The following is a 13560-nucleotide window of genomic DNA, read 5'->3' as shown; positions in this document are numbered from 1 at the left end:
CGAAAAAAGTAGCGAGGGGGAAAGGAACTCTAAAGAGTAGTTGAAAGAGGAAGTACAAGGCCAATATGCCCGAATATTTGCCCGAAGAGATGCAGGAAGGAAGCTGAACTGGAAACGAGTGGGAGACCGTGTTATGAGATGTGATATCTGGTGGGACAAGGGGACAGAAAGGTCTGATATCGCCTGGAACAAAAGAGAACGAACGCCGATCATTCCTATACTGTGCTATTATGATGCTATAAGCAGACAGATAGTCTGTCGGCTTGCGGGAGAGCTAGATGGATGGATGGGCGTCGAGACGCATCTGTTCCTTGAATGGCCCAGTGGGGCACCGGGGGCTTCGCTCACAGCAAGCCACCGATCTACCATGATGACTTGGGTCACATCATTCGCGGTCCGAAATAAAAAACCATAGAAGAACTAATAGCTTCCCGTCAAGCAGGATGGGATGGATGGGGCAAGGGGAGCCATGGAAGCCTGCAAACGAGGACAAGCCGGATGTAGGTCAGTGGCTCTGCCCTGTACTATCTCCTGCACATTGTATGTACGCATGGTGATACCTAAATAGAATATACCCTATGCAGTATTGTCAGTAGGCAAGTAGAATCGAACTGTGTACGGAGTAGAGGCGGATGGTTGTGGAGGGAAGAGTTGGTGGTCAGTACTCCGGAGTATGTTCGAGGAAAGTTTGGTTCTATTTCGGGTGGTGTGGATCCATCCATGCCTGGGTCCGCGCTCTATTTCATAAAACTACCCGTTTTATTCGAATTTTGATTGATTTATTTGTCTTTTCTATTGAAAGTATTAAAAAAATATATATATTATTTATTCTGATTTGATGATAATTCTTTCCAGAGTATATACGGAGTACTTATTCATTCTAATGGTTGGTTCTAGTCCGCTTTACTTGTTCACTCAATCCTCATTTGTATATTATCATCATTTTCTACTCCAGCAGATCAAACATCACTAGCGGCTCAAAGCACGACCGCAGATCCCATCAATGAAAGCTCGGCTATCCCGTGTGGTGTGATAAATCAAATCCTCCGGCCAACCCATTTCATTTTCCCCCGGTATAGTCGTTCGAGAGTCGTCGCCACACTCTGGGTGCATGCCCAGGTCTATTTTTCGTCACCGGCTGATGAATGCCGATGCAAGATACACAGCACGATTAGGCACTATCATCGATAGTATATGTCACGCCATGACTGGACAACAAGTCGACATGAACATAACGTCTCAACGGCAGATTTTGATTCGACCTGCTAGTCAGGAAATGGAATTTTTCTTACTTGTCAAGTGAGAGGGCTATAGCGCGCGGCGATAAAGCATATCGGTTTCTCCACCACTCGATTGGAAAATCGAAAACAACTCTACAATAGTGGAAGAACCCACTTCTCGTCCGCCGATAAGGAAGAGGTCAATATGACAAGAGGCTTCCACGAGGTGTCAACAAAAAAAAAAAAACAATAGGCAAACATTCTCCCAGCCTGTCGGGGGTTTTGGCTACCGCTCTGCGAGATTATTATTCGCTGACGCAATCAGAACAGGAATCCGAAATACATCGGTCAGTCATGTAGTAATAATTATGTAGTTTTATGTTTGCATATACGACCGTGTTTACTTGATCTGTTACATTTAGTGTCCAAGGAGTCATCAATGGTTTGAGTTCTTGCTTGTCATCTCCGTAATTCTTATTATCTTGCGATCAATCTTTGGATTGGTAGGAAGAACAAGATAGACTGTGTCTATCATTGACTTAAATCGAATTAAGTTGACACTACCGATGCTAGTCTCTTTTCCGCCATCTACCTACGTTGTGATACCTCTCGGACATCAACGACAATTGTTTTATAATTCAACAAGTTCTGGGAGTACGGACCATTTGTGTACACGTCAATGATATAGAAAAATCGACATGAGTCGCGCTATTTACATTATCAATTACTCTCCGAAATGGAATTTAACTGGGTCTTTCATCGACAAGAGAACTATTCTGTCAAGCATCGATCGCCAGTCGGCTCCCGGCGATCAAGATGTGGGGAGAGGCTAACCGCTCAGGCCTTGGCACGATTACGGTTGAGATACGTCCAGTTGTATTACAGATACAGACACATATTGCGGCTAATGTGCAGTCCCCTTGCGTCGATGGATTGCAAGAGAGAAATGCGGGATATTCAGTAGTGGGAAAGTAATGCGGTTGTCCAGTGTGTTTATTGCGAGTTGATTTCCGAGGAATTGGCCACCAGCGAAGCTCGCTTGGGCCAGTCGGTAGTAAGTCGAAATTCTCGAGAAAACAGGTAAAATTCAATCCATGCAAGGGGAGTAAGCGAAATACATATCGTAGGACCGGGTTTTATCTGACAATCATAGTAGTCCGAACCTTGGTTCATAAAAAGGGTTAAGAAAGGTTGTGAAGAAAAGCAGGGAAGCAACAAGGAGCCTGATATTCAAGGTGTCACCTTAGAGCGAATATCAGAACTCTCATACCAGTCTGAGGCTTTTCATGATTTCATAGATGCCATTGCAGACCTATGGCACTAGGTCTGGCGCTATATCGTAACTTCCCTTTTCTGGTTCTTTTCATAGAAATGAAGAAGCTTCACTGGATGGAGCCTCGAATGCCTTTATACGCCTCTCGTCAATTTAATTCTTTAGCCTTAGTCGAGCTCCCCCATCACTCTGTGGGGACTTTTGAGGATATAGAACTCCGACATCACGAGTTCTCATTTTCTGGTGGATCTGTCCCTTGCCGGTTTACCTATGTAGGCACCTTGTATGCTTCATGGCGACTAGATGTGGCGACCCTCTTACCCGGCGCTGCTTGGGCAATACATGATGCGAATGTGGCACATTAAGTTTGAAGCACATTGAGTTTAGATACATGTAGTCTTGAAAGCACCATCAAACTGCTACATACTATGATATAGTATTATGGCTGCTAAGTACCTACCTAACCACTGAGGTCAAAGACATAGATAAAGTAGTTCAATTGAGTTCAACCAATCGATATACATGTAAGGCAGCGTATGAAACTTACTAGACCACCCGACTAGTCGGTACCGGGTAACTTAAAAACGCCGCGTACCATACCTTAGTGTTGAGCTTATCCGATATACCATGATTGGTCACTAATTCCAAGCCGTTTGGCGAATATTGACCGCTTGTCACAGCTAGGCTTTGCTCGGGGGTTGGGTCGATCGCCGCCAGGATCGGAGGCACTCTGAACAGACCATCATGGCCCACTTGATGTCATCAAGACTCGGTCTCCGCAGAGAACGGCACTATCGCTTGCTGCACCTGCCATGTCCTACGCATGCAGGCGGATTCTAGGCGCATGCATATATTGGAACCCGAACTTGTCAGCAGTGAAGCTCAATCCCTGCCAATCGGTTTGGACGGTAGTTTGGTGACAGCCGGCTGTTTTTCTCTACCGCTCATTTGGCTCGGATTGACCAGCTGAGGCTCGCCGTGGGTTCCAATTTCACGCGGCTGAGTGGCCTACTGGTGGTATGTTAAGCGTGTGGTAGGTTGGTAGCTGATAAGACTTATCTGGCTTTGATAGGAATTTCCTACCTTCAGTTAGTAGGTAGAGTCAGAATGTGTACTATTTCCACTATGCTCAGTGACATCCTCCGCGGCTTACTCCGTCCATATCCCTTTAACCATCTCTCACTGCGAGGAATGGTGTCACCAAGTCTCGTTATGCTGCTGACTTCCTCGCCCAGCCACCCATATCCATGCCATACGTACCATATCTCGATAGACTCACCAATCCAGCAACAAACCACACCAGTACAATGCGGTGTAGCATTCTATGCCCAAAGCCAAATCTCCCAAGCAGGATATAGATGACGCTCATGCCGACACGGTGCATATATTGTACAGGAGGCGCGTAATTCCCACAGACAGACCCAACAGGGTTTGACCGCTGCATAACCGACACACAATCAATCCTCAAGCTATTGCATTCGAACTGCATGTAAACAGCTAGATTACCCAAGGTGCAGTCTCAGAGGCACATGGCAGTCGATGGGGCCCAATGAGTTAGACATATCATATGCGTCACGCTTCCCAGACCTTGGCAATCTGACTCGGCCTACTCATCGTTGCAGGCCCACACATGTCACTTTCTTTCCCTATTTTCCATCCTTTCTTTTCTTTTTCTGGGACAGTGTCGGTGTTGGTCCCAGTCGGTGCTTTCTCTGCACGTACCACTCGTTTTTCTACTCCATTCGGACAGACTGCGAACGTTGTTCGGAGCGAGCGATGGAGACATGAACACGCTGGCCGATAATGAATAATCAAATTATGGGAAAGAAAAAAGAAATTTCTCAGCTCGTGTTCGCTTCGAACCTCAATGATGTGAGCGGTATTGCTCTACACCGACATGTCTCCGCCCTGGTAACAGACAATTCCCTCCCTATCACCCAAAATAGTCTCTAAAAATCACGCCGTTGCTTCGGAAACATGACCGCGATTTTGATACCCTTGATCTTCTTCTTACTACCGCACCTCACTGTCTCTACAATTATCCCTTACCATGCAGCATACTGTCGTAATGGCCTCTACTCATGAATCACGTCACGACCCAGCTTCTCAAACTCCATCGTAGCACCATTCGCGCCAATATAAACACGAAACGCAAGGATAGGTCGTCCATTTGTAAGTGCAGCCAAGGTGGACGCGCAAAAACCTGCCCGGGATTGCCACTCCTGTGTGTCGCCTTGTTATCTGCATTTGAGCAACGCGACGCGAACGCTTCATGTACGGACTCTTCGGCGTCCGAGAAGACTTGAGTGGGGGAAGTAGGGATCTGGCCATTCGGTTGAGTGTCGTCCGGCATTGAGTTAATCGTGTGTAGAGAAACCTGTTTTTCTAGCAGTCGGGACGTTGAGGCAGTCTTCATGGTTACTGTGGGTTTAGATTAGATATGATAATAACATGGTTAGAAGCGTGGTGGTTATCTGGCATAAATTCAGTGAGAGCCATGTAGTACTAACTACTAGTCCTTGGGCTAGTCTGATCAGACATCCCAATTGTAATGCGTTGAATCATAGGTGCATTAGAGACCAACAATGAAGGTATCCTTCTCGAGATTACCAACCCGCCGGTATGTGATCCGAGGGAAGGGTTCCTCCATGCGCGACTTCGCAGGATATTTACTTTCATGTTGAACCATGCTATAGATATAAATAGGGATTTGATTGTTTGATATATGTATATATACGCTCCGCTCCATGCTTCGGTTCATCAAGAACATTCCGTGACCTTTGGCTATGAGTGATTGATCCATGGTGTATATACCTTATCAGCCACCTTGTGCTCTTCAATTGAAAGGCATCCGACATATTATCTAGAAAAAATTGAGTAAAAGAAGAAAAGGAAAAGACATCTATCGGTACCATTCCATCAGTCATGTATATCAATCTAAGAGTCAAAGCAACGGCAATCTACTCCGCGCCGTAACGAGCCCGATAATCCTTCAACCGCTGGACCTCACCCTCCCCAATCTTATCACCCAGCGTCTCAATCAAATCATGCAACCCAATAACCGACCGGATGGGGATATTCCCACCCAGCGCCCTCTGCGCAACACCCACAGCACTCTTCGGCTCAGCGTCACTAACCCGCTCCTCACGATCCAACAGCACCACCACACCAGCAACGATACCGCCCTCCTTCTCGATGATATCGACCGCCTCGCGCAGGGCCGTGCCCGCCGTGATGACGTCGTCGACGATGACAATGCGCTTGCCCTTCAGCGGGGCGCCCACGATGTTGCCGCCCTCGCCGTGCGCCTTGGCCTCCTTGCGGTTGAACGAGTAGCTGACGTTGTCCCAGGTGCCGGTGCCGGCCAGGGAGTCGCGGACGGCGAGCTCGTTGGTGACGGCGGCCGAGATGGGGATGCCCTTGTAGGCGGGGCCGAAGATGATGTCGAAGGCGGGGGTGGTCTTGCCGTCGGCGGCGGTGGTGACGAACGGCGGGGTGGACAGGACGCTGGCGTAGGCGGCGGAGGTCGCGCGCAGGAGAGGCGCCGTGTGCAGCAGAGACGAGGTGAAGAAGTAGGGGGATTCGCGGCCGGATTTCAACACGTAGGAGCCGAAGGAGAGGACGTTGTTGGACATGAGTAGCGGCAGCAGGGTGCGCTTGTAGTCCTGATCGGCGGCGGGGGGAGGGATAGTGGCGGACGACATGGTGGATTGATTGATTGGTTTTGAGAGAAAGTTATTGAATGGCTGAGATTTGTTAATGGATTGGAGTGGTTGATAAAGGAATTGTATTAGTGAGTATAAAAGCGTGTAGGGAGGCGCGTATAGCTGGGATCATCAAACAGGATAGAACCTCAGGCTGTCTACTTTTACTACTTTTTTTTTACATTAAACTTTTTCCTATGGTTGTCCCGCAATGATCTTACCCAGTAAGTCAGTTAGTCTTGGTGAGCTTAGTGGTTACTTAGTGAGGGGCAGAGAGGGGAGAGCTGACTAAGACAAGAGGGGCAAATGAGAAGCGGGACCGGAGTCTGATCTCCACCCAGTTCGCTCAATACTAACAGTCACGACTAATGGCAACCCTGTCTCTCCTCTCATCTCCGTCTTATACTGTCAGCCTGGAACTCAGTTGCTGTTTGATCATCGACCATACAGTGATCCGGAGATCAGATCCATTGCTGTCTTGTGCGGGTAAGTCCCCGGTGAAATTGAACCCCCCCCCTGCGCGACCCTAGTGCTGCATTACTGGCCTATCAACTGGCCAGAGCACGTGCCCGCTCCCCGTCTCCGAAGGCCGGCGTCCGCTGTCCCTCCCTTCGATCTGCTTCTTTCGGCGACTTTGTTTTCTCCTCTCCCTTCTGGACTCTCTCTCCTTCTTAAATTCCATTCGGCTCGTTCTTTTAGTAACATTGTGTCATTTTCAACGGTTACAGTTTCTTTTACTTCTCCAGGGACCGTTTCGCTCTCAAAGTTTCGCTAGACACCTCGGTCTGATCTCGGAGGGGCGCCATCCGTATTACAACAGCCACTGGCGGGCTTGGTGAGCCACAAAAGATACCGTCCCTAGATTACCCTAGAGCTAGATTCCAGGTTGATCAGTGGTCTGAGTGATTTGCTCTCGGTCTTGTGTCTATTTTCTGTCAACAGAGTGATTCGTGTAAGTCCATGCTCTCCCCGGATATCGGCCGGTCGCCTGCGCGTCACACCAATGCTAAGACTTCATCGTGATTCCTAGTTCTCCGAATCCCACAACAATGCATATCAAGGACAAGCTCGCACAGAATGAGGCGGCGGGGAGGACGGGAATCTCCTTCGAGTTCTTCCCTCCCAAGACTGCCCAGGGTGTGCAGAATCTGTACGATCGCATGGATCGTATGCACGCGTTGGGCCCCAGCTTCATTGACATCACCTGGGGCGCCGGCGGTCGCTTGTCGGATCTGACCTGCGAGATGGTCAACGTCGCCCAGTCGGTCTACGGCCTGGAGACCTGCATGCATCTGACCTGCACCGACATGGGAATCGAGAAGGTGGATGCGGCCCTGCAGGCCGCCTACAAGACCGGCTGCACCAACATTCTTGCCCTTCGCGGAGACCCGCCTCGTGAACAGGAGCATTGGGAGGCCGTCGATGGGGGATTCCGCTACGCGAAGGATCTGGTCAAATATATCCGCGACAAGTATGGAAACCACTTCGATATCGGTGTCGGCGGTTACCCGGAGGGCGCAGACGACAACTCGGACGTGGATCAATTGATCGATCACTTGAAGGAGAAGGTGGATGCGGGGAGCTCGTTCGTGGTCACTCAGATGTTCTACGACACGGATAACTTCATCAGCTGGGTTAAGAAGTGTCGGGAGAAGGGGATCCACGTGCCTATCATCCCCGGTATCATGCCGATTCAGACTTATGCGGCCTTCCTGCGACGAGCGAACTGGACCAAGATCCACATCCCCCCGTCCTGGCTGGAAGCGTTGGAGCCCGTCAAGAATGACGATGCGGCCGTGAGGGAGATTGGAAAAGTCCTCATTGCGGACATGTGCCGGAAACTCATGGCGTCGGGCATCAACCATTTGCATTTCTACACGATGAACCTGGCCCAGTCGACGCAACAGGTCCTCGGAGAACTGAATCTCCTCCCGTCCGAGGAGACGCCTCTGCAACGGCCCCTGCCGTGGCGGCCATCGCTGGGTCTCAACCGCAGAGGCGAAGACGTCCGTCCCATCTTCTGGCGGAACCGGAATTCCTCCTACGTGGCTCGTACCCAGACCTGGGACGAATTCCCGAACGGACGGTGGACCGATTCCCGGTCCCCCGCGTTCGGTGAGCTCGATTCCTACGGGATCGGCCTCAAAGGCACCAACGAACAAAACATCAAGCTGTGGGGCGAACCCAAGTCTGTCCGCGATCTCTCTCACCTCTTTACTCGCTACCTGGAAGGAAAGCTCGACCGTCTGCCCTGGTGTGACACCCCCATCACCTCCGAAGCGAACGAAATTGGAGGCGAGCTGCTCGAGTTGAACAAGCGCGGGCTTCTCACCATCAACTCCCAGCCGGCGGTCAATGGCGCGCGATCATCCCACTCCGTGTACGGATGGGGTCCCAAGAACGGATTCGTCTACCAGAAGGCATACCTCGAACTGTTGGTGCCCCCATACCTGCTCGACGAGCTGATCGCGCGGATCGAGAAGAACGAGGACCTCACCTACCACGCCGTGTCCAAGAGCGGCGAGCTCCGCACCAACACCCGTGACACCCCCAATGCCTTGACGTGGGGTATCTTTGCCGGGCGCGAGATCGTTCAACCGACCGTGGTGGAGACCGTCAGCTTCTTGGCGTGGAAGGACGAGGCCTATCGTCTGGGAGAGGACTGGGCCAAGTGCCATGATGCCGCCAGTCCGAGCAGAAAGCTGATCCAGAGTGTCGTGGACACCTGGTACCTGGTGAACATCGGTAGGTTCCTCATATTGAAAACTTTGGACAGATTGGTAACTGACTACGTTCGCAGTGAACAACGACTTCCACAACACATACAACCTCTTTGAGCTGTTCAAGGATCTGGACGTCAAGGACCTCGACGTCGAAGTCGCCACTGAACAGAAGGCCCAGCCAACCGTGGCTGTCAACGAAGTTACTCCGGAGGTGCCAACCAAGAACTAGCCCCTGACATCTTCTTTCTAAGAAAGCAAGAGTATCAAAAAACCCTCCATCCCCAGCATCTACTAACTAATTCAACATCAACTCTCAACGACACTACCCTGCCTTGGGATCCCGCATCCCCAGGTCACGAAAAAAAAACATCTTTTATGGCGACATGACTGAAGACCTCTCAACGATTTCTTCTTGGGCGTTCTCTTATTTCAACATGACTCTTTTTAACCATTTTCACATATACCCCAGGTATTTAGTTTCTGATCTAGTGTGAGGAATATCCAAATTCAACATAATCTGCTGTATGCATCCAACTGCGACAGGTCTTGACCTGTTTTGTTTTGTTTTCTATATCATATTTGATGTTTTCCTCTTCCTATAGCTTTCTCTCTCTTATTCTTATTTTTATTCTTGTTCTTTCCATGTCCATTACAGGAAGATGAAGAAAGAGTTGATAAACAGGTGAAGACCAACGGCGTACAAATCATTCAACACAACGATGATGGTGATGGCGACAGACAGCGTTGGCGTTATGGCTATCCTTATCCTCTTCAACAACGGGATACAGTTTTTTTCTTTTTTTTTTTTTTTTCTCTTTTCTCTCTCTCTTTTTTATTGCCCTCCCACCTCTTCCCCCCTTGTTTTTTCTATTTCATTCTACTTCATCTTTTAACATCGAGATATAGATAGATCTCAAGTTTGCATTTCTCCCAGCGATGATCTTCATCTTCTCTATTCGTAGTTTCTATCTAGGCCTCTCATCCATCTAAGAGTAGAATGTGAGCAGATACATGATCCCCGAAGCACACTTTTGTAGAGACCAACGCAGCAGTAGTAATAGAGTACTACTTTACCCATAGAAGCAGCATAAAATACAGTATACTATATCTACTAAGTAAGAAGAGCAGCATATAGAGATATCGGGTTCTCTTCTACGACAGTAAGAATAACTATCTATCTAGCTAAGGTAGGCTATTGCTATTGCTATTGCTATGGTAAGGATAACTCAATGTCGCCACAACGACAATACAAGCAGGCTTGCACCTAAGAATGGATATGACCATCAAGCAGCAGGATGGAAACCGCCACATACAGGAAGAAAAAGGCGACACTAAGTAAACCAATAAGCAATCCCATCCGGCCCATCATCATAATCACCCCAACAAAGCCCTCCCCATCGCTCCAATCATCCACGCAAAGGGCCGTGCAAACCACACCACCCAGCTCCCAATCAGAACCACGTACCCGGCCGTGCGGCCGACGATCACCATGATGAAAGCCAGGACAAGCGCGTAAGCTACGGCCTGCACGATTTCCGTCACGGAGCCAGCGAGGTCTTTCTTGTTGGGACGAGGCCAGCGGCCGGTTGTGTTCCAGATGGAGACGGCTGTGAGGAGATCTCTGATGACGCGCAGACAGTGCGCGACCATGTAGAGCATGCTGTTTGCGCCGATCTTCGCTAGCGTTGTCTTTGAGTGGCGGTTTGCCATGACTTGGTTGTAGAGTGTTTGGACCTGTGCGGTTGAAAGGGCGAGGATGTCGACGAGGAGGGACATTGTGGATGAGTTTGCTGTGGCTTTGTGGTTGTTGGTGGTGGTGGTTTTTGAGATCTTGGAGGGAGAGTCTGTGGTGGGTTTGGGTTGGAAAGGGATTGCGTCTTTGGTCCTTTCTACTTGGTGGCCGTCTAGCTCGGCGACTTCCATTATTCGAGAGCTTGGCAGGACGTCCCGGAAGTTTCGTTGGGAGACGCCTGTATCCATGGAGGAAAGGACCCCCTTTGTCGGCGATTTGGAGAGTTGGCTTGTATCAGATACACTCCTGAGCGGGGCATTCTCCTTGTCGGAGCTTGCGGTGCTGGACGTTGGGGACTGCAGGGTTTTTGCCATAGACATGGACTGGGCTAGGTTCTCTGTAGATGACCGGAATGACTTGACCAAGGCCGGAATGCGAATGTATCCACTAAGCGTGTGTGGTCCTTCTGCGCCGGGAGCTCCTTGGTCGGGTCGGTTTTTCGCGAAGCGTCCGTTTCTTGGGTAGGCCGACTTCGAGAATGCCGCTGAAGATGCGTTCGAGATGTCCCACGAGTTCTGGGTTGCGCGCCGTAATCCTGATGGAGAAGAGCTCATCTGATGATTTGCCCTGGCGCCTGGAATGATCTCGCCGGCCGTGCGCGACGCGGGCCCCTGTGCGCCTGGTTGCCTCGGGGCGTGGGCTCTCACGTCGGCCATGGTCACCATACTCCGTGTGATAGTGGGTGTGATAATGAGTACATCGTCTGGGTTGGTGGTGTGCCTCCTGGGACCCTGATTGTTGTCCTTGGCAGGGTTCGTGCTCGGGGGCGAGTTCCCTTTTCCTTGAAGCCTGGGAAGGGTCGGGGGCTGGCATTTGGCATCGCGGCACATGGTCTTCGGAGACGACTTCCAGCATTGGGCATGTTTCAAGTTCTGAGAAATCGATCTCCATTCTTCCTGGACGTTTGTCTCTTCGAGCCCTGTCGTGCCGTGATGTGCTGCCGCGCGTTTCCTGAACCGCGGCGCGGGCACATCTACTACACGGGGCCGCTCCTCGGTTGTCGAAAATAGGAGGATCTCGTCTGGATTCTTGTCGTGCGGCCCGTTGATCTCCTTGCACCCTAAAAAAGAACCGTCGGGGTTGAGTCTGGGGGCAGTTCGTTCTAGTTTGCCCGATGCATCCTCCCATATTGTGCTACACCGTTGCTTCCCGACTTCCTCCGGGCAGTAGTACCCGCCTCGATTTGAGGATCCCGGCGGCTGCTCTTCCGACTCACTGGGAGCTCGCAGCGATTCCTGGCCATCAAGTGTGCCAATCTTCTGTTCCCGTTGCCGGTGGCTCGTGTTATTTTCGGGCGATGTCGTACGCGGACTCGGCAAGGTGTCTGGATCAAGCATTCCACCACCAGCTTCATGGACGCTTTCAATACTCTGCTGGAACTTCCTGATCTGATGGTCGGTGAGACCTGGTGGGTTCGGATCTTTCGCCGAGGGCATATTGACAACAAATCTATCCTCCCAGTCGGTTATTGAGCTCTCAGGCTGCGACACAGGCGACACTGAAGGGTATGATTGAGCAGAGGAGTCGGTTGCGGTATCATTCCTCTCTTGATATTTCTGGGGCGAGCTGTCGCTAGTATTGATACTCAACTGGCGGTCTTTAGTTGCCCTTCGATTAGAAGTCCGGCCAGAGTTCCGGAGGCTGTCGACACTAGGCCTCGTCTCAGCCTTAGGGCTGGAATTAGCTCCTCGCAGGGACGGTATGGCACTTTTCGGACTTCCTCCAGTGTACTTCAATTTGTGTTTGGCGATCTCCTGGCGTGAGGAGCTTGCCAGGGAGACAATTTTGCGGTATGCCTCGTAGGGAACTTTCTGTTTTTCCTTGCTCGGTGTTGGACCAGGCGTATCTTTTGCAAATCTTCCCTTGTCCTTTCTCTCAACCTGCTCCCCGTCTTTTTCTGCTGATTTAGGTGAATCCCGGCCTAGCACTTGAGAGGACTTGCTTGGTTTGATATGTCGGGCTATGGCTTGTTTGCTATGTTCGACAACGGTTTGCTTTTCCTTCGGTGAGATTTTGCCTCTGTCGGCAAATGTCCTCGGCATGGGGAGTTTCGTGGGTTTGGCCCCTTGTGGTGAACCCTCCGGCGAATGCATCAGGCTTGAAGTACCTGGTGTCACAGTTCTTCTGTTGGCTTCGTTTGTGGGCTGTTGCGAAGGCGGGCTCGTGTGTTCTCTGGAGTAAGTCCTCACAGCCTCGACTCGGCGTTGGCGCCGTGGGGGCTTGGGGTTGAGTAAATGGCTGTCTGGCAAGTGCACGGAATCCTCCATGTTACCGTGAAGGCGATCGAAGCGGCGATTCAAGGATTCGACATCAAAGCCTAATTCACGTGCGATGTTCAACCATTCCAGCCAGGTGGGAAGCGGTTTTGATGCTCTCGTTTTGCTCGTTGGGGCGGAGGTGGTTCGTCGTCGAAGGCGCTGGCTGTGGCGTAGAGATGGTGGTGAGTCCTCACAGCCAGATGAAGATCGTGCGAGGAAAGTAAAGAAAGGCATTTTGTCCAACGGGCTTGTTTTTCTTTGGCTGGGAAGGGATGGTCCGTTTGGAATCTAGCGGAATGCGCCAGCCTGCTCGAGCGAGGAATGTATAAAAACCAGAAGTATTCAATAAGAATGCCAGCCACCCGGTCTTTGACATTGTTTATGTAGGCATGCTCAGCCCGCGATTTGTTTATCGTGTGAGCTCGCGGCTGTGCACCAAGGGGGAAGGCACCGGTGATAGCCACAGGGACGGAATGTCAAGTCCAACCGGGGTCTTTGACCAGGTCATCGTCGAGAAAGGCGTGTAAAAAGCAATAAGCACCTTATGTGCTGCATCATGTGAATCGAGTTTCTCTCTTTTTCTTCTTTTC

At 50.5% G+C, this 13560-nt stretch overlaps 3 protein-coding genes across 3 annotated transcripts; 1 reads left to right on the top strand and 2 right to left on the bottom strand.

The window, feature by feature from the left end:
* Positions 1–5244: 5244 nt before the first annotated feature.
* P168DRAFT_292558 (orotate phosphoribosyltransferase) lies at positions 5245–6349 on the bottom strand. Its single transcript, XM_024837608.1, has one exon. The coding sequence runs from the start codon at positions 6195–6197 to the stop codon at positions 5454–5456; it is 744 nt and encodes a 247-aa protein (XP_024690048.1). The 5' UTR covers positions 6198–6349; the 3' UTR covers positions 5245–5453.
* Positions 6350–7246: 897 nt separating this feature from the next.
* On the top strand, positions 7247–9149 carry P168DRAFT_241162 (methylenetetrahydrofolate reductase (NAD(P)H) MET13; the record flags this gene model as incomplete). Its single annotated transcript, XM_024833752.1, has 2 exons — positions 7247–8942; positions 8998–9149. The coding sequence occupies 2 exons, from the start codon at positions 7247–7249 to the stop codon at positions 9147–9149; spliced, it is 1848 nt and encodes a 615-aa protein (XP_024690047.1).
* Positions 9150–9906: 757 nt separating this feature from the next.
* Positions 9907–13531, bottom strand: P168DRAFT_306615 (putative NTP binding protein; the record flags this gene model as incomplete). Its single annotated transcript, XM_024839042.1, has 3 exons — positions 10386–13531; positions 10234–10251; positions 9907–9985 (listed from the first exon to the last, which is right to left on the bottom strand). The coding sequence occupies exons 1-3, from the start codon at positions 13202–13204 to the stop codon at positions 9907–9909; spliced, it is 2916 nt and encodes a 971-aa protein (XP_024690046.1). The 5' UTR covers positions 13205–13531.
* Positions 13532–13560: the final 29 nt, after the last annotated feature.

The sequence above is a fragment of the Aspergillus campestris genome (assembly GCF_002847485.1).
Source record: "Aspergillus campestris IBT 28561 chromosome Unknown P168scaffold_11, whole genome shotgun sequence".
Taxonomy (NCBI): domain Eukaryota; kingdom Fungi; phylum Ascomycota; class Eurotiomycetes; order Eurotiales; family Aspergillaceae; genus Aspergillus; species Aspergillus campestris.
Note: the sequence above shows the minus strand (reverse complement) of the source record. Positions and strands in the feature narration are given on the sequence as shown.